Raw genomic sequence first — 25,932 nt, 5'->3', positions numbered from 1 at the left:
TGAAATATTATGAGTTAATAATGTATTAAAGGGAATATATAAAATGTTTAAGAATAAATAATAGAGTTTAATTTTCTATGGAATATTGTTTTGATCATACTATAAACTCAATCCCTTTTTTATTTTTGGTTTATTATTTTAAAATGTAGTACTTTGTGCTAAGCAGAATCAGTATGGAAAGTATGTATTATTTCAAGTGTCAAATCCAGGGGAAAGATAAAAAGTTGTCATACTTTAACCAGTGATTACAGGAGAAATATTGTATTAGAAAGAAAAGATAAATACATAATTGAAGAGAACAGACAAAAGATACAAGTATAATTATTTAAAATGAGATGAAATAAATATAATAGAATTATGAGAGTGAATAGAGGAGAGAAAATATATAGAAAATACAGAATGTTAATTAAGATATGAAACAGTATATTAAGTGAGTATGAATTTGATTTATGTCTGTATAAAAAGAGGTAACCCGGGGTAAGCCGCTTCCCAAAAAGAAGTTTTAGGTATTTATGTTTTGTGTTTTGTATGTCCATGTTTGAATTAATAAAATCTTAGAAGAATGTAAGAAGAATGATGGAAGAGAATAATGAAATTGGAAATAAGACAGATGGATATAAAGAATGTATACAATCTAAAGTAAAAGAAATATAATTTGAATAATAGAAGGAAAGGGAGAAATAAAGAGAAGCTGGGATAAGATATGAAGTTGAACAGATAAGGTAAATATATATATTTAATTGTGCTTGTATGGAAATGTGATAATTTGGAATTATTCTGTCTTTAAATAAGATGTTTTATTGGTTTTTTCAGAAAAGATCTCTTATGTTATTACATTCTATGCTTTGTTTGTTTGTGTATTGTTTTGTAAAAATTAATAAAATTTGTTTAAAAAAAAAAGAGTGCTGGGCTCAGCTCATAGGTGAGGTGAGCAGCAATATGGTCAATTGCTCAATGGCCAAGAAGGGTCCCAACTGTAGCAAGACCAACATGCAAGGCAGGTGGAGGCCAGGGCATGCTGAGAGCTTGGAGCACATGGTAGGATTGATAGGGCAGGGCCAGCAGTAACAGTGCTCTCACTCCCCTAGCATTCGCCGCCTCCTGTATGTGAAAAAATACAAAAATAAGCCCTAGTGCCTCTTTTGGAGGTAAAAAAATATATGTCATTTTGGGGAAAATATAGTACCATTCACCTTTCCTATGTATTTTGCTTTAGTGGCTGATTTAGGTTGTATGAACTAGATTTTTGATTGCTGTCAAGTATCAAGCTTCAGCTATGTGAACTTGTAGTGAACATATTTAAATCATAGGCCACAATTGATGGCGGGTTGTTTTTTCATGGATGGATGTCTATCTTTACTCCTGGCAACTGTCTGGACATGTATCTATGTTTTTCTTGAGAAGATTTTTGAAAATGGTTTGCCCTTGCCTTCTTCCTCAGAGACCTAAGGTCCCAAGCAGGACTATAACCCACAATTTCCTGCTTTTAAGTGCCAGTTTATTACATCAATCTCCCAAGATGTAATAGAATCCCATCATTACCATCTAATTTTACACCCGTATTTGTACCATTCTTCTTCCTGGGTGTGCAACTGGCATCATGACATAGCTATGTCGTTTTTTCTTCAACACAGCTCATCAGAGTCTGTAGATGTTTGTAAATGTTTAACATTATGACTCTTGTCTATCTGTTTGCTATCATGGACTTCTTTCTTTCTTTTAGAAAGCCGTTGACATGTTTTTGGACAATGAAGACAAAATCTCTGTGAGTTTAACATCTAATTATATTATTGTTGGATGATTGCCCTATCACCTTTTATAAATATTATCAAATATTTTGTCACAAAAACAATCAAGTCTTAAATCTTAATGCTCTTTGATTTAGATTGATAAAGTTGTGGAAGAATTAAAAGATAGGCCTGAATTGCAGCATGTGGTAAGTATATTAGTTTGTTCTTTGTCTTAACACGTAAGAGCATAAGTAGCACAACTGTATAGTTCAATTTTAGCAACATAGGTAGTATTGTGGTATAGAATACTTTAAAAGATAGAAATTCAACCACACTTAATAAAGAAAAACACATGGTTGACCAAGAGAACTCACTGGGGTCTGTCTGACATAAGTAATCCTAATTTCATCACATTACAGCAGAGGTGGTATTCAGCAGGTTCTGACCAGTTCTGGAGAACCAGTAGTGGAAATTTTGAGTAGTTCAGAGAACTGGCAAATACCACCTCTGACTGGAGATTTTACAGTATCCTTCCCCAGATTTTACAGCATCCTTCCCCTGCCATGCCCACCAAGCCACACCCACAGAACTGGTAGTAAAAAAAATTGAATCCCACCACTGCATTAGTAAAGTGAAGCTTGGTTCCTGAAAATGTACATGTGTTTTTCTTGTCAACAATGTAAAGACAGTTTGTAACTGACTCCTTCTGGATTTTTAAAATTTCCCCTAATGAATCTGGGATTTTATAATGCTCTCGAAATCTTAACTACGTTTGACCCTGCTTAACATATTGTGGATTAGCCTAGGTTGCTGCAGTTTTTCTGCTTATTAAATTCCATAATATATTAGCCAGTTATAGCACAGATCATTCTTCCCTAATCCTCCAGATGTAGTTATTCTGGCTGATATAGATGCTTAATTCATAACATCATAAATCATTGGGAAGGGGAAGACTAGTATTCCAACACACTTTCCTTCCCCCATTTTCCTCCATTGGCCATGTGAGCTGTGTTGCGCTGAGAGTGAATAAATGGCCCAAAGTCACCTAGTTTGCTTTCAGGAATAAGGCAGGATTTTATATTATATATGTGTATATTATTTATATTTATATTTTATTTTATAACATTAAATATTATGAAATATAAATGTATTGTATTGAACTGTATTATATTAATATTAATACTTATACCATGCCATACCATACTATTATTACGTTTGTATTAACCCTGACCCTTTCAAGGATATTGCAAAATCTATTAGGATAGACTAATCCCATGATAGTGAACCTATGGCACACATGTCACAGGTGGCACGCAGAGCCATTTGTGCGGGCACGTGAGCCCCACAAATACCGGAAGTGACTAAATGGGCCCATTTTTCGGCCTCCAAAGGCTGCAGAGGCTTCCCTTGAGCCTCTGGGAGACTGAAAAAGGCCTCAAATGGGCTGAAAATCAGTTGGGAGGTGTGAACATGCACAGTGCAGGTAAGCGGGGTGAGGGATCGTGCACGCATGTACAGAGGGTATGGGGGGCACACGCATTGCCTTCTGAGTGCTGGCGCACAAGTGCGGGTGCAATTTTCAGCACAGGAACCCAAGAAGGTTAGCTACCACTGGACTAATCTTTAATAAAAGAGCTTGAAGATCACATAATATATAATTTCAGCAAATGATTATTCTTGGCCTTATATTAGATGAGAAAATGCCCTCAGGTAGCTGTTCCAGAAAAGGATCTCTGGTTACAGTGTATTAAAGTGTACTTATATTCATGGACATTCATCTGGAACTGCTAATTTTAGTCATCACATCTGCATATACCGCTTTCTGGGATTTGAGATATTTGTGAAGAAGAATTAGCAGGCTGGAAAAACTAAATTAAATCTCTACATAGACTAGATTATTCTACATATGTAAATTCTACATGTCAAAGAGGCCAACTTTGCAAAATAATTAATAGAGCTAGGTTTGATATCAGGACTCAAAACAAGGACAGAGTAATAACAGAGCATTATAACTTCTCAGAAAGTCCATTACAAATATCAAATTAACTAATTTTGGAGAGCTGAGGAGAAATTACAAGCAAAATTAAGTTAGAAATTGTTTAATTCAGATGCATCAAAAAGCATATATTGAAACCTATATAATGGGTTTTTAACATTACAATGATTAATTGATAAATTATAATCTTAATGTATCTCACATATAACATTAATCTACCTTCCTGTTTCCTTCCTCCCACCTCATCCAATTTAAATCTTACATCAGTTTAGGCATTCCATGTATCTGATGAAGTTAGCATGAACATTCTTTAACACATTTGTTATTGTGAAAAGCTGCTTCCTCCTGATTTTTGGCCATCACAGAATAAAATTTCAATCTGTAGTGTACTACATCACTGATTTTTCCTCAATCTTTCCTCATCCCTTTACAGATAGTCCTCAACTTATGACCATAATTGAGCCCAGAATTTATGTTGCTAGGTAAAAAATTTCTTAAGTGTGGTTTGCCCCACTTTATGACTTTTCTTGCCACATTTGTTAAGTGAATCACTGCAATTGTTAAATTAGTAACACATTGTTAAATGAATCTGACTTCCCATTGACTTTGCTTGTCAGAAAGTCACAAAAGACCCTGGGACAATGCAACCATCATAAATATGAACCAGTTGTCAAGCATCCGAATGTAAATAATGTGATCGTGGCAATACTATAATGCTCATAAGTGTGAAAAATTGTCATAAGTCACTTTTTTCAGTAATGTTGCAACTTTGAATGGTCACTAAATGAACTGTTGTAAGTAGAGGACTATATATTTATGATATAAGAAAGACATATAGGTGAAATTCTATATCTTGTTCTTAATCAAATTTTGCCGTCAATTAGCAAGGCTAAGGAAGGTGAAATATTGTTTTGATTAATCTGATAGTTTTTTTGAGGGGTTGGTTTTCTTTCGGATTTATACTTAAAGAAATTGGAAAACTAAATTAGTTATTATTTTGAAATCCATATTTGGGGTGATGACTACTTTACAAGTTCTTATAGTTTTATACTTTTTATTGGTTTGTAGTATTTGCATAAGCTGTTCAAGAGAGATCATCATAAAGGACAAAAGTATCATGAGAAACAAATCAGTCTGTATGCTGAATATGACCGGACAAATTTACTCCCTTTTTTGAAAAATAGCACCCATTGCCCATTGGAAAAGGTAAGGGAGATACATTTTTTCACCAAGTATAGTAGTGATTGATTTTATTTATTTTGATGTGCAATGTAGAAGTTTTTTTGTGTGCGATTCTTATATTAATCAGAATCAGCTTGGTATTTGTTTTCAATCCGTTTTAAATCCTGGGGCAACTCTTTATATAATACTACCCTCTGCTGGAAAATCTGAGAACTAAAGGCTCTTGAGCTTATTGCAGAAGGCCACTCTTCTTTACTTTAATAGTTATGCATTTATTCAATATCAAGGTGTTTAATCCTAAGGAATATTTAGTATTTTTAAAGCAATGTATGTAATAAAATAGGGGAGCAGCATAAAACAGAAAATTAGTCTTACACTAAGCTAAAACTTCTTTATAAACTAAAATCAACCATTTTGCTTTTTAGCATTGCAAAACAGTAATTTGATTGGTAGTCAGTGAGCTTCTCTAGGACAAGATTTGCTGATCTGGAAAATCTTAAATTGTTACATTCTGGGATCCAGATTCATACCACTATTGGAGCAGGGATGCCACTCCTGATTCAGTTTGTCTAACATACTGGTTATTGTGGAATGGTTGTTCATAGAATGAAAGGCAGCTTCCCTTCTTCCCTGCCTGCTCCCAAGGAATTGAAATTTCTATTAAAAAGATGATAAATAAATCTAACTAGAATATTTCCTTTATCCCCTCTCTCCTATTATATTATATTTGGTGTCAAGGAAGCAGAAAGTCGAGAAGCCTTAAATTATATTTAATTTATTATAATATGCTAGCCTCCTGCATTTGCTTTTCTAATATTTTCCAGGCTTCTTGCCTATGTTTACTATGCATTTCTATTTATGAAAATAATTTTAAAAATTCATTTGGCTGGTCTTTTTGGAATGATTTAAAAGTTTTAAATTAACATCACTATGTACTCTTATTCATTATGCTTAGAAATGAGTCAAGTCAGCAATGAATAAAAAGTGTCCTCTTTTAGCATTCACCAAACTAGAAAAAAGTTGATGTTCATTAACTTTCGGTAACATTGTTATATTCAACTGACTGCAATCAGCCTTAGAGATGTGCAGCTAATGTCATTATTTATCCATGATATTAAACTTTCATATTTGTTTTTTTTTTAAATTAACAGGCTCTTGAAATTTGTCAGCAAAGAGTCTTTGTGGAAGAGACTGTTTATCTTTTGAGTAAGTAGCTGTATTGTGCTTAATATTGTTTGTTTTTACTAACAACTTATCAAGCCACTATTTTTTTCACCTTATACAGTGTGATATACGCTAAAGTACTATAAACCCCTATTAAGATGCCAGGTTTTTGACATGTCAAAAAAATAGATGAAGATATATCACTTCAGAATTTTTTCAATCTTTAATATAACATTTAAACTGTACATTTGAATTGAAGAGCAAACAAATATTTTAGGGGGGAAATAAAAATGTTACAATAATATGATTGCACAAGTGTGCACACCCTTAAATTAATACTTCGTTGAAGCACCTTTTGATTTTATGACACACCCAGAGATACCCTGAGGCAAGATTGGCATCAATAAATGGTATAAATAAAATAAATGAATGAATGACTGCATTCTGTCTTTTTGGGTAGGACCTATCAGCATATCTCACCTTGGAAATCTGCCCACTCTTCCTTGCAGTTGCGCTTCAAATCTGTCAGATTATGAGAGCATCTCCAGTACTCAGCCCTCTGCATCCACAGATTTTCAATTGATTCAGGTCAAGGCTTCGGTGAAGCCATTCTTTTATTGATTTGAAGGTATGCTTCGGGTCATTGTTGTGTTAAAAGGTGAAATCCATCTTTTTAACAGAGGCCTGAATACTTTATGTAAAAATTAATTGATATTTGGAACTGTTCATAATTCCTCCACCTTGACTAAATTAGCTCCAGTTCCATCTGAAGAAAAGCAGATCCGAAGCATAATGTTGCCAGTACCATACATCATTGTGGGTATGGTGTACTTTGGGTGATGCTCAGTATTGTTTTTGCGCCAAAAATGCTTTTTGGAATTGTGGCCAAAAAGTTCAGTCTTGGTCTCATTGGACCATAACACATTATTGTGCTTTTCTTATGTGCTTTTGTTATTTTCCGCCCTAAAAGATTTTAGTTTATTTTTCAATTGAATAGAACAGCTTATATGTTATTTTAAACATAGAAAAAATTCTGAAGTGATATATCTTGTCTACATTTTTTTATATCTCAAACACCTGACTTTTTAATAGGGGTATAGACTTTTTATAACTACTGTATAAAATTATCACCAAGATAGGAACTTCAGAAATGAAAAAAGGTTGGGGGAGAATTTTTAAAGCAGTCAAAATAAATGTTTGTATTTATTTGTATTTAGCTAATGAATGTCAAACATTGCTGATATACAATCCAGATTCTTATGGCTACCTGAGATGAGTTTTTGCACATCTTGGCTGTTCAGATATGATCTTTTGCTATTAATAAGTCTAATTTTCCTACTCTTTCTAAAATTCTGAGGTTTTTTTGCCTGCAGAGCTGTTTGTTTAAAATTTATTATTTAGCTAATGTTAGTTAATATTAGAATTAAGAATTTTAGTTCTTAAAACAGTGCTCCATCTGAAAATGGTAGGAAGATGCATTGTTACTATTTTGCAGCAATCTGAAGGCAGTGATTTTTGTCCTGGCTGTACTCTAGCACACATACACGCTGTGGAGCTGCTCTTCTGGTTTCCAGCATTCCTGACATGTGCACGCTTCCATTTCGGCACTCAGTGCTGAAAAGGTTCGCCAACACTGGCATAGAGCAGTGTTCTATGCCAGTGTTGGCGAACCTTTTCGGTACTGAGTGCGTGCACTGGGGGGGGACAGGGGGACTCCAGAAACTGGAAGAGCAGCTCCCTGACATGCATGTGTGCACTGGGAAGCTAGTCTTCCGATTTCTGGTGTGCATGCATGTGTGAAGACCAGCTGGCCAGCACACGCATGCATGCCGTGGAGCTTCTCTTCTGGTTCCAGCACTCCCACATGTGAAGAGCAGCTGGCTGGCGCACATGCGTGCGCAGGAACCCAAAAGAGCAACAGGCAACGGCTGGCATGCCTGGAGAGATGGCTGTGCGTGCCACCTCCAGCATGCTATAGGTTCACCATCACAGCTCTATGCTGCTCTTTCAACCTGTATACAATTACATAATATACATAATGCATATAATTCAGTATGTAACTGAATTCCACAAGAAAGTATTTGAATATACTCTGGGATTTTGATTTCTTTGGAAATGGAATATATTGCTTTCATTTAAATAGATGCTCTTTCCTAAAAGGGAAAAAACCTACAGATTTTAAAAGAGCCTCTCCCAATCTGGAAAGATGGTTCAATGATTCTGCTCTCTTTATTTATCTTTATTATTTATCTATTTATGGTTAGGTTACTTTTGTTAGTGATTATGAAAGTTGTAGTCTAACACATCTGAATACCACCAGGCTAGGGAAGGCATTGAAGACAATAAAACCAGAAGGGGAGTGGGGGTACTGCTCATAGAATTAAATGGTGCTTTGTTATTGTTTTTAATATTGTTGTTGTTGTTGTTGTTTGCTTTCCAGGTCGAATGGGCAATAGTCGAAGTGCCCTGAAAATGATCATGGAAGATCTAAATGATGTTGATAAAGCTATAGAGTTTGCTAAGGAGCAAGATGATGCTGAACTTTGGGAAGACCTTATTTTATATTCAATAGACAAACCTCGTAAGCAATGTAGTCTTTGCCCAGTTTATTATAATACAGTTGTGTTTGTGTCAATGAGAATGAATTTAATTAATGGTAAGGAGGACATTATAGACAGATTGATTTGAAAATAATGCCAACTTGAATAATACAAAGAAGTGAGTTGCAATATCATCACTGTAACTGAACATCAGTTTAATTATTGAAAGAACATAATGGCCATAAAAATTGCAACTGATTACATTATTCCATAGCTGTGTGACATTTGCTGTTGTCTAACAAATTAGGGGAAATGCTAGGAATTTTGGAGTTTTCCTAAGCATCTTTATAAAGGCAATTTGCCCTCCTTAAAAGAAAAAATTTAAATGGTATTACATTTTTTCCTAATGAAAATTCATTTAAGTATGACAAGACTCTCTTAAGAAAAGAAAGTGCCTTCTCCTTGTACGTCTGCAAACATGTTATCTTTTATTGCTGGAACAGCTGTAATTTCATGAAATGTTTACTAGTGTTTTTCCTGCCCAAATGTGAAGTCATCAATAGCATTTGTAAATAATTCCACAAAGATGAATAATTTCCCTCTGCATGTAAATACATTGTGAGGAACTGGTAGGATGCTGTGATTTGGGGGGCAGGGGAGCTTTTAATATATATTGGAAGAAGAGAAAGACTTCTTAAGTGCAAAAGCTGATATGGGAACATAGTGTAAAATTAGAAAATATAATTTGGAAAAATTGAAACTAGAAGTATGGCACAAAAATCAGAGGCAAAGACACAGCCTTCAGAAATAATAAAATCAGAGGCTTGAGTTAAAGAATAATAGAGTATACCAGGAAAAGAGACTAATAGGAAAAGGATGTAAGAAAACTTCTTGAGAGACAAGGGAAATATACTTAGTAAAAGACAATAATGTATACATCTAAATAAATACATAAATAAAAGCTGGCAGGTTTGAAGTCTAGGAACTTGTATATAAGGTGTACTGAAAAAATAATGATATAAATTAGGTAGTGAACAAAGAACAGACCTATATGATTTTTATGATGTAGAATGAATTACAATGAAACCATCAAGAATGTTTTTGCATAGCTTTTTAATTAAAGTGTATAGCTTAATTTTTTAAAAAAGTCCTATAAATAACTAGATCTTTCATAGAGATATCTTTAATTTTCCATTTATTTCCCATTCTCTGCTTTTAATAGTAATCTACACCATGGGTCGCCAACCTTTTGGACCTCAGGGACCACCCAAACTCATAATTTTAGATCCCAGGGACCACTAACTGGTTCTGTGGGTATGGTCTAATTTGTGGGTGTGGCTTGGTGGTCATGTGACTGGCTGGGCATGGATTGTATGTAAATATTATAAATATTTATATAAATATTGAATTTTTATATTAAAAAAGAGCAACTTTTACCCAAAATTAGGCAAAGTAGGCAGGCAGATTGAGTTGCTCACAGAATCACAGATTCATTCAGAAATCTATCTATCTGTCATTGGCTAGCTCAGTCTGTCACATAAAATTTGCTTGCAAGCAAACTCATAAAATTTGCTAGCAAGCAAACTCACAAAATTAACTCCCAACACACCATGCATGTAAATATTGAATTTTTTATTTTAAAAAAGAGCAACTTTTATCCAAAATCAGGCAAAGCAGGCAGATTGAGTTGCTCACAGAATCATTCAGTGATCTATCTATCTGCCATCAGCTAGCTCAGTCTCAAATTTGCTTGCTGTGAGTCTGCACTGAATTTGCATGCATGCAAACCTTCAGTCCTAAGGGAGGTTCAGCTGTGCTTAGCTAGAAAGCAAGAAATCCAACCATTTCCTGCTAATCTAAATCTCCTGGCAGAGCAGAACAGATGATGGTCGGAAAAAGGAAAAATGGCAACTTAGCAGACAAGTTTGCTGGGTAAGGAGTGAGTGGGCGGGGAGGGTTCCCGTGGGCCATGTAGGCTGAGCAGCTTTGTGTTTCTGCGCAGCCTGGATTAATTGCTTGTGGGGGGGTGCTCTGGGGATGAGATTTCTCTGCAGCCCACCAAAATTTTCTCACAGCCCACCAGTTGGCGACTGCTGATCTACACCACTTAAGAGACTTCCACATTCTGATTCTGTCTTAAATGTCCTCTATGTTTGTACAGCTTTTATTACAGGCTTGTTAAACAATATAGGGACTCACGTTGACCCTATTCTGCTGATTCATCGTATTAAGGAAAGTATGGAGATTCCAAACCTGAGGGATTCATTAGTAAAGATTCTTCAGGATTATAATTTGCAGGTAAATTTTAAGATTATGGCTGCCTTTATCCATTCCTCCACTCATGACACCACTATGTATATTCTTGTGAAGAATAAAAGAAGCTTTTAAGGAACAGAAGACAGTTTAAAGAATAAAAAAATAATTATATCACTCTACTACATCCTAATCAGGCCAACTTTAAATACTGGGTACCGCAGTCTAAAAAGAATGTTAACAAATGGGGAAGGTTCAGGGGAGGGTCAAGATACTAAGGAGAATAAAAGTCAAGTCCTGTGAAGAACGGTGAAGGAAATTAAATATAAAAGCTTGCAGAAAAGAAAATTGAAGAGAAATGTTATAGCAATCTTCAAATATGGAAAGAGTTGTCAAATAGAGGAGGATATGAACTTGTTCTGTTGTCCAGTACAGCAGCATCAGAATTTAACTATAGGAAACTAGATTCAACTTAGAAATGAGGAACTATTTCTTGATAGTAAAAGCCATCCACCAATGGAATAGGCTGCCTCTCAAAGAAATATATTTCATTTTACTTGGAGATCTTCAAATAGAAATCCAATAACCATCTATCTGAATTCCTTTAGAAGATATTATACTAAGCAAGAGTTAGAGCAGAGTACATCTAAGATCCATATCAGCACTATGATTCTTTGAAAAAAATGGTTATCAAGGCAACATCAAGTATGGGTATAATAACTGCCAAATCATCACCTGTGTTCATTATTTGATTTATACACTGATAGCCCCTCATTCAAAGGAAACTCATGAAATTTGGACAAAATTGGACAATATGGCTCCGGCAATACTGTCATTAAGATGTCGTTTGCATTAGGTAGCGTGCTTCCACTGTATTTATAAAAGTAGCATGAAGATCACTACATTTGGTAATGCCATTGTCCTCACTGACAATAATTTAAGCCTATGAGATGGTGTCCTAATATTCGTGGCAGGGCAAGACAAAGTTGTCTATCTGGAATTAAAAAAGTAAGTAAGTTAAAGCTGCATTCTAAAAATTTCTTTCATATTTCACTATTTTATATCTCACTATTCAATGAATTTTATATCTCACTATTCAATGAAGTGAATATTAAATCATAAATAAAGTAGAGTACTGACAACTGTAGTTTAATGTATATAGCCATAAAATTGTGCATTCTCTTAAAAGTAGAGCCACTCATGCATCAAAAGTGACACATGCCTTGGAGCAGTATTTAGCTAGTAGAAAATAAATTGCTGTTTCACTGGCAGTATTTTCTTATTATAATTAAATCACAATCAGCACTCTGACAAGTCTGCCAGGGTGAGTAAGATTACATTGAATTTTAAGCAGTAAAGCAATAATTTCCTAATTTTGACATTTCACATGTGCACACAAGCACGTACGTGCATACACGCACACACAAAGATCCTGTATTTTCAACAGCCGTGCATGCAAAACTTTCAAAGAACATGAATATTTTGCTTTCATAAATTATGAAAAAAATGATCTTTCAGGGTGAGCTGTAGGATTTCTAACACTCTGGTAAACTAAATTTTACATAAATATATTCTTGCTTTCTTTAACTTTCAGGTATTCATTTTTCAACTAGCAGGGATTTTTCAGGCCAAGTTGGCTCCTCCACTTATTTGACAGATAAACTTTCATTTATCTCTCTATTTAGTTAGGATCTACTGTTTACTGTTACAATTCTCATTTATCTTTTATTTGTTATCAACTATTCATATTATTTACTGTGTCTGATCATTTCTTCATCATCAGTATTCAGTGATAATTCTACTTTGCTCTTTATAAAACCCATGCAAAATTTCTGGTATCATTTATGTAACACATAAACATTATATGTTTATTCTCCTAATTCAGCTACTCTTAAGAAATGTGGACTTCAATGGTAACACTGAACTAATCTAAAGGAAATAAACATCAATAACGAAAAACCACTATTACTCCTCAATGTTCTGAAATCACTTTTTGAATTTACAGGAAATACCATTAACATGGCTTTTAATGACTTTGCAAGCAATATTAGAGTGGAGGAAACCACATACATTATTCTGTTCCCCATTGTTCTTAAAAATTATTAAAAATGTTCAGACACTTGCTTTTATTTCTCCTTTTGATTACTTGGTCCAAACCCAAATAAACTGCCATTAGTGCATGGCTTCAAATAATAATTTGGGAATAATTAATCTCTTATTCTTCAAAGGCAAAGCTTTAGAAAAAGGAAATTTTAAACAAGAGATAGAATGAAAAACATTGCAATAAGAAGGAACAATAGATATCACTAATGTAAAAGATTAAATAAAATTTAATTGATTAACCAATTAGGAAATTTCATCTAAATTTGATTCGGTAGCTCTTTGTTAGAAGGTTATATTGCTACTGGTACAGATTTCATTTATTATAATGCAAATGATTATTAAGAAAATGTAAATGCTGTTGTCAAAAATGACATTAAATGCTGTTGTCAAAAATGACATTAAAATGTATCAGAAAATAAGAATAGGTCATTTGCAGATATCCATGTCTTTTTTAAGGAAACTTATAGAAAAAGTTTTATCCTGAAATTCTAGTAGGATTCTACATATAATTAAGTACGATGGCACATATTTAACATTGATAATGCTTAATTCTAATTATTCCTTTTTTAAAGCTCCAAAAATCCTTGTCTTTAGTGATAATATTTAGACTTAGTAATAAGATTTGAAAGCCTGTTTACAAATTATCATATAGTTGTGTCTTTGTCCTTTTTAGATTTTGCTTCGAGAAGGTTGCAAGAAGATTCTTGTGGCTGATTCTCTTTCATTATTGAAAAAGATGCACCGAACACAAATGCGTGGACTGCTTGTGGATGGTAAGTTCTATAAATCGTTGCAAATACTAAAATATAAGTCTATCTCTGAGCTCTCTGAGCACCAAGGACTTCACAGTTTATCCCTGAGCTACACATATTCTCTTCTATTAAAACCTATCTTGGCAGTTGAAGAGTTTTTGGGATTATCTCTCATTTCATTCAACTAACAGATTTATGAGGTAAGTATTTTATTTGCTACAACAATAGTTGAGCGTATGATTTCTCAATTGTATTATTTAGTCTACCAAATATCATGAGATTTAGTCTACCAAATATCATGAGATATTTATAGGCACCGAATATATATTAATATTTTCATTGATATCAAAACCTATTTTTCTTATACAAGTAATCCTTGGTTGATAACAACAATTGAGCCCAAAGTTGCTGTTGCTAAGCAAAGCAATTATGTGAATTTTCTCCCAATTTATGACCTTTCTTGCCACAGTTGTTAATTGAATCATGCATTGCTTAAGCAAATCTAGCTTCCCCCATTCACTTTGCTTGTTGGAAACTGGTTGGGAAGGTTATAAATAGTAATTACATGACCCTGGAACATTGCAACCATCATAAATGCATGTCAGTTGCCAAGCATCCACATTTTGATCATGTGACCATGGAGATACTGCAATAGTTGTACATGTAAAAAATGGCACTAAATTAACTTTTTTCAATGCTGTTGTAACTTCAAATGGTTACTAAACAAATGGTTATAAGTCAAGGACTACTAAAGATTTTTCAACTTTGAGAATTACTGCTCAAAAAAGAAACCAATATATTATATTAACCTTTGTATTTCATTATTTTTTCTTATAGAGGAAAATATCTGTGAAATATGCCTATCTCCTATACTGCCTACAGGTGGGATTATATGGCCGTACTTTGCATTCACTATATTGTACGTGTTCTGGCTGGAATCTGTTTAGAACAGTGGTTTCCAAACTTTTTCAGTCCACCGCCCCTTTGGTGCTATAAACTCATCCTCAGTGCCCACTGGCTGGGCGTGGCTTGCTGGTCACATAATCGGGTGGGTGTGGTTTGGTGATCACATGACTGGGTGGGCGTGGCCAGGTGACTGGCAAACCAAATACAAGTGGTCCTTGCTTAATGGCCGATTGCTTAGCAAGTGTTCTAATTTATGACTGACCTCCCCAGAGCAACTTGACCTGTTTTTGGAGTTTTGACAGCCATGTGCGGGTGCTTGCGCGCACTCGCGCGCACACACACAAACACACACACTCCCTTCTAACCCTGCTGAAGCAAGTGGTTGGACTAGATATCTCATTCACTTTCTCCTCCCTCTCTCCCTTTCTTTCTTTTCTTTCTTTCTTCTTTCTTTCTTTCTTTCTTTCTTTCTCTTTCTTTCTGTCTCTTCCTTCCATTCCCCCCTCTTTCTTTGTCTATCCATTTTCTTCCTTTCTCTCTTTTTCTTTCCCTTTTTTCTTTCTTGTCTCTTCCTTCTTTTTCCCTTTCCCTCTCTCTCTTTCTCTCCCTCCCTCCCTCCTTCCCTCCCTATCCCATTCACTTTCTCCTCCTTCCCTCCCTCTTTCTTTCTTTCACTAGCTGTCTTTTTTCTCTCTTTCCTTCTCTCTTTCTTTTCCCCCTCTCTCTTTCTGTCCCTTCCTTCCATCCCCCTTTCTTTGTCTATCCCTTTTCTTCCTTTCTCTCTCCCTTTTTATTTCTTTACTTTCTTGTCTGTTCCTTCTCTCTTTTGCTTTCTCTCTCTTTCTCTCTTTCTGTCTCTCTCTGTCCCTTCCCTAACCTATCTACCTATTTTCTGCCCAGGCAGGCATGGCCTAATCTGTCAAAGGCCTGGGCTAATCCTGCATCACCCTGTTTCCCCGTTCAGAGGCCCCGTTTCCTCTTCCACGACCACCTCTTTCGTCATCCCATGGCCTTGACTTTACCTTCCTCTGCGGCGGTCGGAGGCTTTTTGCAGCAAAAATTACCAACCTCCACTTTACTCTGCTTCTCCAATGTGCTGCTGCGGCCACATTCTAGGTGCCGGCCCGCAGATCCACCCTATTGAGCCCACTGCACTAGAGGGACTTGCTCAAGTAAGTCCGAGCGGAGTAGTACAGCAGTCAATGGGATTAACCTGCCTGGCTGGTGCCTAGAATGCGGGGGCAGTGGTGCATTGGAGAAGCAGAGCAAAGCCAGAAGTCAGTAATTTTAATTGCAAAAAGCCTGCAGTCACCACATGTTTTTTTCGATACGGCTGGACTGCAGCCACACTGAAAAAAAGACACGGCGTCTGGAGGCTTTTTGCAGTGAAAATTACTTACCTCCAACTTTGCTGCTCCACTTCTCCAACATGCCACTGTGGCCATCAGCGATGCATGCGATGTCACGCATGTGCAGTAAGGACTGACTGGGCAAGGAACGGAGGAGCAGGCGGAGAGATGTTGGGCCAGTCAGGGGCCCATTTTCCCGGTTCTCCAAACTACCAGGAATGGTAATGAACCAATAGAATCCCACCCCTGAATTGCACCCTGTGAGGGGCCCACCTCCAACATGCTTCTGCCACCCCCCTTGCCTCTTAGTGCCCAGGGGGTGGTACGACTCACTTTGGGAATCACTGGTTTAGAATATCTGGTTGCTGTAATATTAGTTCTTAGAAATGTTCTTTTAGTGCCCCACCAGTAAACCTAGCCATATCTTCTCTTCTTTTCCATTTGCATTATTTCTCACATAAATTCAAACAAAAATGTTGAGTAATCTAAATGTGATCCTTTCTAATACCATTGAACCCTTTCTGATACTTGCTTGAAATGGTTGGTATTGCTTCAAGAGATATATAAAATATTTCAATTTATAGGTAGTTCTCGACTTACAACAAGACTCCTTTTAGAAATTTTGCAGAATTAAGAAGACAGTACACTTCAGTTCCAAATATGAAAGTATCCTAGCTTTGTAGCCCATGGTTCTCCAAAATTCATAACTGTAGTCTCTGCTATCAAAATGTTGCCTCCCAGAGTTAGTAATAATCCAATTACCTTTGCTTCCTTTTAAAAAAGATTAGGGCTATGGTATTTTATATAATAAAGAAATCCCATTTACAGTATGACTGTGCAATTTCACCATTCATTAACAAATTAATTACTATTTAATCAAATTGAGAAGCTATATAAAATTAAGTAGGAAAAGAAATAATGGATGATTTTGAATTTCACTGCTGTATTTCAAGAGGCCAAAATAATCCATTTTATGGAAAGAGATCTCAAGATAGGATATTTTACTAATCTAGATGTGTCATATCTAGTTAATTTCTCACAACGTGTGTTCATCTTGGAATCGTAATGTCTACCTGCTTCCATGGATAAACATGACTTTTTCAAGAAGAAAAATAATCTCTGTTCCTGATAAATATTATTTTATCTTCAACTGCCAACAATGGAATCACAATATTACAAGATACTTTCATTAGATTGCCTAAGGAATGTTTTTAAAAGAATGGGGTTCTTAATAAAGATTTTTGGGGAGGGGTAGGGAATATTTGCATTTATAAGGAGGATATTAGAGAGCCAGTATGGTATAGTGGTTAAAGGCACTAGGATCAAAAGTCTTAGGAAGTAGGCAATGGGAAACCACTTCTGAAAATGCTAAAAATTACATGGACTGTAATCATCAGGAGTTAGGATTGACTCAAAGATGTAGTCACAATCACAGAACATTATAAGATATTTTTTCGTGGACAAAGCCATAAACAGTAGAAAACGTCATGGTATTTCTAAGGACTTTCAGATATTAGCATTTCCACATAATGCTACATAGTTACAGGATATCTCCATAAATGCACAAACAAAACTCAGTTTATCTGATTGGTAAAAGAAATTTGAAAATGTTCATAAATATCTCCTCATTAACAAAGTATTAATATTTTGTCATAGTACAATCTTTTGCTGATTTTTGTTACTTACATTACTGTACATCATGTATTTTTCTCTTTTCCCTTGCCAGATGCATCTAAATCTTTCAGTGTAATAGTATTTCATTGCAGGCATATGTTCCACAAAGAATGTTTTCCTGAACCTAACACAGTAAGTGACCAGTTTAATCTATTTGTATCCTAGTCAAAGGCAAAAGGACAAATGAAATATTTTTGCCAGCTACTGAGAAGAGCATGTGTTTACTGAGGATTATTATTAATTCTTACCTGGATCTGTGCAGGAGTTGCAAGTTACAATATTAAGGTGATGCAAAATAATCTTTCTTTTCCCACTTCCATCTGTATAATACACTGTGTTTTTTTAACAGTTGTATTATTCTATGAATCTAATTGTAACTCAGATAGCAAAAGGAAACTTTAACAAAAGGTTTCTTTAATAGTATGGGCACTTAAAAATCAAATTATCTAGTAAGCTGCATATATTTTGATAGCTTTAGTAAAACCTACTAGTTTAATGATTGAATGGTTAGGGAGGCATTTTAATCTGTGGAAAAAAAATGATTTTCCCACAATAGGGTCAAAATACTTGTTGCATAATTTAGCACTCAAAATGCATGTTGCAATATTGTACATATTTAACTGGGATTCTCAATCAGTTCAGTGACAATTACTTCTGGGACTGAAAAGATTATTGGAGAAGTCATTTTCTAATTAATTCCTGTCTTGAATCACAGAAGTGATTTTAACCAGCTTATTCCTTGCAGTTAACAGGCAAAATATTAGAGTCCTCTTGAGCAAGATCAATTTCATTTCTAAGAACTGAAGTACATTTATATTCTATTTCTCCCTATATTTAAGCATCTTCTCAAAAATAAATATGGAATATTTTCACGTGTTTTGCAGTGTTGAAATTCAAGTTGTAGATTTTAAGATTACAACTGTTATTTTGTTACTGGAGTAAATAAACCCAGTTGTATATGGTTGTATATGTTTGGGAGACATTTATTCATTTAATTTTATACCTTGATTCTCAATCACTCCGGATAGTTTGCAGATAAAAACACAGGACATAAAATAATACAATGATAAAAACAAAGAACAAAACATAGCACAAACCAGGCAACATCCAAACCACACCCATGTTTTGTGGAAGGGGGCCTCAATCACCCTTGCCAAAGGCCTGGATACAAAACCAAATCTTCAAAGCTCTCTGAAATACCAACAAGGTGGGGGCCATCCAGATTTTAGAGGAATCTGATTCTAGAGGGCATGAGCTACAGTAGAGAAAATGTTGGGTTTTTTATAGATTATTGTTTAATTGAAGATATCCAGAGCACTTCAATCCTGCCACATTTAATCAACCAGACAGATGCTATGGGAGACAAACAGTCCCCCAGTAACCAGACTCTTTGCTCTGTAAGGCTTTATTGGTAATAACTAGCATAGTGAATCGCATCTAGAAGCAAACTGAGAATCAGTGAAGCTGATCACAGAGTAAGGTGTCATATTTCATACTGAGCACATTTCATAAATATTGATTAATCTTTTAAAAAGCATTTGACTAACCCCATTCATGCAACGGAAATCTGAATTTGTGCTTCTCAAACAACAGTACAATCCATCATCCTTAAAGTAAACGGCTATCATAAGTGGTTTCTAATTATATTAAAGCCTGTAATTCAAAGAATATGAACATAGCAATAGCAATAGCACTTAGATTTATATACTGCTTTATAGTGCTTTACAGCCCTCTCTAAGCAGTTTACAGAGTTAGCATATTGCCTCCAACTATCTGAGTCCTCATTTTACCTACCTCAGAAGAATGGAAGGCTGAATCAACCTTGAGCCTGATGGGATTCAATCTGTCAAATTGCAGGCAGGTGACTGCCAGCAGAAGTAGTTTACAGTACTGCACTCTAACCACTGTGCCACTGAGACATGATATATAATAAAGCAATATAATAAAATATTGTGAGATACAGGTAATCCTCACTTAACAAACTGAAAGAATCTCCAGTCATTGGAGTCATTAAGTGGGTCACTGACTCAAGTTTACAATCTTTTTTATGATAGTCATAAATGGAATTCCTTCACAGCCATATGATTTGCTTAACATCAGCAGTGATTATCATATGGTTGCGAAGAGCATTTTGTTTCTTTTTTGCTGGAAACTGACCAAAAAATATCACAAATCAGTTATGTGACTGCAGGATGTTGCAGCCAGTTGTAAATGCAAGCCAGTTGCCAAGCACCATGGGCTGGGAGGTTGTTGTGTGGCAGCTGTAATTTTGAGGATGGGTCATAACTTTGTGGGTCTGTCGTAATTTCAGTCATTAAGCATGTAGCTATTTATATTAAATATATGTTATTAGTATACACACACACATATACACCCACACACACGTATGCAAAAAAGAGAGAAGGAAATGAAATCCAAAGTTCACTGGACACTTAACTAATTTGGCAAACCTAATGGATTTGAACCATAGACTATGTATATGAATTTTTACTTAAGAATGAATGTTGTAATGCTCTGGCCAAATTTTCTCTTTTATACTTCTACCTTTATTAAATAAAACAAACAAAACAACTATAATCTCTTATTTCAATTCTGTTGGTTGCACTTCTAAAAAAAATGTCATAATCTTGTCAGATGTTTTGCTTTCATTTGCTGCCAAATATGCAGTAATATTATAAAACCAATCTTTTTTTTTTTTATTTCCAGGAATCTTCATTACACTTCTGTAATATTTGCAGTGCTAAACACCGTGGGCCAGGCAGCGCCATCTTGGAGATGAAAAAATAACCTTCTATGGCATATCAAAAACATCTGTCTGTGTATGTGACTGCTTTCATGTGGGACAAAAAAACAGCACTTCATATATATCTTTCTTTATTTAACTATATATGACCTTTAATCTTACATCTCACTGATATTTCCTATACAAATTTGAAGTCCTATGACCACATGCAGGCTATTGTTACCGACTCATTATTGCTGCAGTTCAAATTGGTCACCTGTTTGGCCAAACTTATATAACATAATATAAATGTCTATGGAAAAATTAATAGTATTGATACAGTATGACTGCAAACTAAATCATGTTATGCAGAATGCATTTTGAATCTATATTTATGGACAGGTTCAAACATTAGTTGCCATTTAGATATTACTCATTTTTTTCTTCTGAGGATTCCAAACAGTTTTTGTTGGTAGCAAGACAGTCAGTAGCTTACATATTTAAATATTCCAGTGATACTAGATGCAGGCAGGTGCCTTTAAAAAGCTTAAAGACAAGATTTTCCCTTTTGTCACTTGAAATAATCTAATCTTTAGAATTATATATTATATTTAAAGGGTTAGGCAAATTTATTGTGCTATTACATACACTTGGAATCCCTTAGGAATTTACAGAACTAATTCAGAGAACAACTGATCCTAGTATCATTGACCATTGAAAATACAGGATGATGAAAATTATAATTTAAACTTCTAGAAAGATTTCAGCAGAAGAGGCTGATCAAACTTCTATTAGTTAGCTATGATAGTTATCTTTTATGATTTTTTTCAAAATGAAAATGATGCTAAGCAGGTCTCAAGAATGTACTTTTCCTCACTTCTGGCTTGAACTATTCAAATATATTAGTAATTTGTGGAAGAAATAAACAAAGAGCAGCTGCTGATCCTCTAGGTACAGAACATTCAAAAAGTAACGAGGCTGGACAAAGTTATAGTGGAAATGGATAACAGATTGTTAAACAATATCCATGTATTTATGTGTTAAATTTTCAATAAAGACATGCTTTAAATGAACTTTTAAAGAATATAATTTGTAGATAAGTGCTTAGAACTTACTATGGGATTAATAAAGAAAAAATGACATTTTTTACATTCACTCAGTTAGTAAAGCAATAGAATATGAATGAAGATCTATAAGAAGCTCATAATTATTTTTTACATATATCAGTAAACAGGGAGATGCTTTAATGTAAAAGATCTTAATCTGTATCCTAATCAATCTTGTAGCTTCTTTGATGAAAAGAACTATAGGCACTAAGTGATGAATCAGGTTGATGACTTTCATCTGGTATAGAGCATCTTTCTAAAGTTTTATTTACTTTGTCTGTGTATGTTTCCTGCATGACCACAAATAATCCATTTGTCCAAGTAGAACATTGAAATTAATGGGACTTTTCTCTGTATGAAAGGGTTTGGGGCAGACAATTTAGATGTGCGACTGAGTACAATGATAGATTAAATATGCATTGCACATAATCAGGAGACCTTATAAGATGTCAGATGATATGTAAAACATGGCCCATTTTAAATTTAAACATCCCATTTCAAATGGAGATTCCCCTATGCTCTTCAAAATACAAATTAACTGATTTTTTTATGGAAAATTGGTAGTTTAGAGCTTTCTGGAAGTATATCAGACATAAAGAGAGAACATGGGTTTCTGGGTGTGGCTAATGGTAGAAGGTATTAAAGAAGTGATTGAAGTATTGCTAATCTATTGTTCACTGTGTAAAGTGTTTCCAAATCTTGTTTATTTTTTTCCTAGGCTCATATTTAACTGACTTCAAGAAGCTTAAAATCCTGAAAATGGTATTAAAACAACAACAATTAATAACAATAGACAATACATAACAAACTTATTTTTAAAATTAATTCTCATTTGTGGCAGTTATATTCTATAAAATCATCACAAACACTGAACTAGTTAATGCAGTACTAAACCTCAAATGGAACATGCAGATTGAATGACTCAATTTTTTAATTACTCTGTAGAGGAATAATGACCATGAAAATGCTGCCAATGTGGATATTTGAGTTGCAAATAAGTTCTACCATGTAGGCAAATTCCAAGTAATCTATAAATAATGAGGATCAACTTTTATGTCATGGTCTCATAATCCACATAAATACCTGTTCTTATTTATCTCTTAAAAATTTGTTGAAATGACTAGGTTTTATTGTTTTATTTTATAGGTTTTATTGTCCACCTTTATTATTTCTACTTCTATATTATTTCTTTTATTCATTAATTTAGTTTAGTTTATTGTCATTGCACCTCGTACAATGAAATCAAACACTATCTTCAGTGCACATCATGACCATTACCATGAAAATAAACACAAACACACATCCTTCACCCTCCACACATTCAACCGAAAACCCTCAACACCCCACCAACACTGCACTATACAGTTGAATTCAAAAGAGCTACTGCCCTGGGATAGAAGCTGTTTTTCAGCTTATTTGTGCTTGTTTTTATTATTCTGTACCATCTGCCAGATGGTAATAGTTCAAAAAAAGGGTGCCCAGGATGAGATGGATCTTTGAGAATGTTTTGAACTTTTTTAAGGCAGCGGGAGCTATAAAGCTCTTGCAAAGAGGGCAACCAATGATCTTCTGGGCAATGACGTTAACCCTCTGGAGTGCTTTCCTATCTGCCACTGTGCAATTGGCAAACCATACAGAGGTGCAGTAAAGATACTCTCTATGGTGCAGAGGTAGAAGGTGGAAGTTTTTCATTCAGTTGTTGTTTTCTGAGAAGTCTCAGGTAGTATAATCTCTGCTGAGCCCTTTTGACCAGTGCTGCAAACTTAAAACTGGCCACTTGCTCCACTCGGTCTCCATTGATAAGCAAGGGCTGGATGTCTGATCTGTTCCTTCTATAGTCACTATAAGCTCCTTGTTCTTATTGGTGTTGAGGACTAAATTACTGTCTCCACACCACAAAAGCAACCGGTCCACCTCATCACCTCCTGGGGATAAGTCCCACCACTGTTGTATCATCTGCAAATTTAGCAATATTATTACTAGCATGAGTTGAATGCAGTCATGCACATAAAGAGTACAGAATAAGGGACTCAACACGCAACTCTATGGTGTACTAGTGTTAAGAATAAGGGCTGAAGAGGTATGATTACCTAATCTGACCCTCTGTGAGGGGCCAGACAGGAAATCCAAAGACAGATTGAATAAGAAAGGCCAAAGTCCAGAAGTATAGACATTAGTCTATGTGGAAGAATTGAGTTAAATGCAGAACTAAAATCTACAAAAAGCATCCTCACATAACCCCCCACTGTTCTAGGTGAGTCAGAGTAATGTGAAAAGTGATGGCTATATCATCCTCTGTAGACCTATTTCTTCTGTATGCAAACTGGTGTTTATCAAATGTGTGCGGAAGACCAGAAATGATGTGCCGGCAGACCAATTTCTCAAAGCACTTCATGATGATAGTGAGTGAGTGCCACTGGTCTGTAATCATTGAGGTTATTGATAGGGAACTTCTTTGGCAGTGGAACAGTAGTGGAAGCCTTCAAACAAGATGGAATAGTAGACTGGGGTAAAGACCGATTGAAGATCCTGGTAAAGACTCCAGCCAACTGATCAGCACAGTCTTTAAGCACTCGGCTAGAGATACCGTCAGGACCAGCAGCCTTTCTAGGGTGCTCCTCACCTCCTGTTCCTCAGAATGCTCCTCATGTCCTGTTCCTCCACAATGAGGTGGAAGCTACATTTGGCTGGTGGTTGTATTTTAACTGTCTCTAATGTCTCCACTTCAAAGCGAGCAAAGAAATGACTCAGTTCCTCAGCCAATGAAGCATCCTCCTCAGCAGGGATGACATTGGTTGGTTGATGGTTTGTAATTTGTTGAATCCCACGCCACACCTGCCTCATGTTATTGCTATAAAAATTATCCTCAATCTTCCTCTTATTATCAGTCTTGGCCTTTTGAATACTTTTCTTCAGATTAGCTCTGGCAACACTGTATCTTGCCCCATCACCAGACCTAAAGGTCTTGGTCCTGTCACACAAGAGGCACTGGACTTCCTTGGTCATCCAGGTTTTCTGATTGGATAGATCCTAATATGTTTATCCACAGTGATACTATCTGTGCAGTGTTTGATATACCACAGAACAGTTGCAGTGCGCACCTCTAGGTCAGGGTGGTAAAAGATGTTCCAATTTGCGTTCTCAAAACAATCCTGAAGTTGTTGGGAAGCATCTTCTGGCCAAGATTTTACTGTCCTTATTATAGGCATCTCCTAATAGGGATGTACGCTGGTGCTAAAAGCAGTGACATATGGTCTGATTGTCCCAAATGTGGTAATTGTATAACCTTATAGCCATGTTTGATGTTGGTATATACTTTGTCCAATATGTTTGCTCCTCTTGTAGCAAACTTAACATGCTGATAGAATTTAGGGAGCACTTCTTTTAAATCTGCTTGATATGCACAGCATCAGGATACTGATTCCGCTGATTACTAACAATGTTATACAAGAATCCCAAAGCTATGGTAGCATTGGCATCAGGTGGGATATAGACTGCAGTAATCAAAACCATGCTGAATTCCCATGGAAGATATATGGGTCTATATTTAAGAGTCATACTCCAGATCTATGGAGCAGTGGCTGTCTACAGTCTTTGTATTGATACACCAGCTTTTGTACAAACAAAGGCTTAAACCTCCCCCTTTGATCTTGCCAGAATCTCTACTCCTGTCCTGCCAGTGAGCTAAGTAGCCTTCCAGCTCAACAGCTTCCATCTGGAATGAATGAATGAAGCCAAGTTTTTGTGATTAGCAAAACACAGTTCTTAATGAATTTAGTCTTTGCAATCTGTAGCCTTAATTCATCCATTTTGTTAGTCAGAGGTTAAACATGAAATTAAGTCAACTGAACTTTTAAAAACTATTATTATTATTATTATTATTATTATTATTATTATTATTATTATTATTATACAAAAATGACTGTGTACACAGCAAATGAGATAACTATACTGGGTTTCATATCACAAATCACTAATTGAACACTTCCCAAGTGTTTAGGACTGTGTGATGTATTGGCGGATTATGTGAGCAGATCCCAGTAAGGTGGCCATCTGCAATTGACCAATGGTGATCTTATCAGTGCCAATTGTTTTTAAGTGCTTTCCTAGATCTTTAGGCACAGCACCCAGTGTGCCAAGTGGAACCACCTACACTGGTTTATGCCAGTCTCTGCAGTTCGATTCTTAAGTCCTGATATCTGGTGAATTTTTCAAGTTGTTTCTTGTTGATTCTGCTGTCACCAGGTATGGCAATGTCGACGATCCACACTTTTTTCTTCTCCACAATCATGATATCCGGGGTATTGTGTACCAAAACTTTGTCAGTCTGTATTTGGAAGTCTCATAGTAGTTTTGCATGCTCATTTTTGACCACATTTTTAGGCTTATGATCCCACTAGTTCTTTGCTACAGGCAGATAGATGGTAGTTGTGACACAAGTTCCAGTGGACCATC

At 35.5% G+C, this 25,932-nt stretch overlaps 2 protein-coding genes across 2 annotated transcripts in view; one reads left to right on the top strand and one right to left on the bottom strand.

Moving 5' to 3' along the window:
- Nucleotides 1–21,444, top strand: part of VPS41 (VPS41 subunit of HOPS complex) — a 197,998-nt gene extending 176,554 nt beyond the window's left edge. Inside the window, exons 20-29 of the mRNA XM_026702255.2 lie at nt 1,724–1,765; nt 1,886–1,936; nt 4,795–4,932; nt 6,060–6,114; nt 8,513–8,653; nt 10,774–10,910; nt 13,642–13,741; nt 14,558–14,602; nt 17,702–17,781; nt 20,356–21,444. Coding sequence (XP_026558040.2) covers nt 1,724–1,765; nt 1,886–1,936; nt 4,795–4,932; nt 6,060–6,114; nt 8,513–8,653; nt 10,774–10,910; nt 13,642–13,741; nt 14,558–14,602; nt 17,702–17,781; nt 20,356–20,436 — 870 coding nt within the window. The 3' untranslated portion in view covers nt 20,437–21,444. The remainder of the gene's footprint in view (nt 1–1,723; nt 1,766–1,885; nt 1,937–4,794; nt 4,933–6,059; nt 6,115–8,512; nt 8,654–10,773; nt 10,911–13,641; nt 13,742–14,557; nt 14,603–17,701; nt 17,782–20,355) is intronic.
- Nucleotides 1–25,932, bottom strand: part of LOC148124062 (uncharacterized) — a 247,060-nt gene that overhangs the window by 89,852 nt on the left and 131,276 nt on the right. The gene's annotated exons all lie outside the window — the stretch shown is intronic.

This window comes from Pseudonaja textilis, chromosome Z (genome assembly GCF_049901715.1).
Source record: "Pseudonaja textilis isolate UNSWEBS1 chromosome Z, rPseTex1.2, whole genome shotgun sequence".
NCBI classification, from domain to species: domain Eukaryota; kingdom Metazoa; phylum Chordata; class Lepidosauria; order Squamata; family Elapidae; genus Pseudonaja; species Pseudonaja textilis.
Note: the sequence above shows the minus strand (reverse complement) of the source record. Positions and strands in the feature narration are given on the sequence as shown.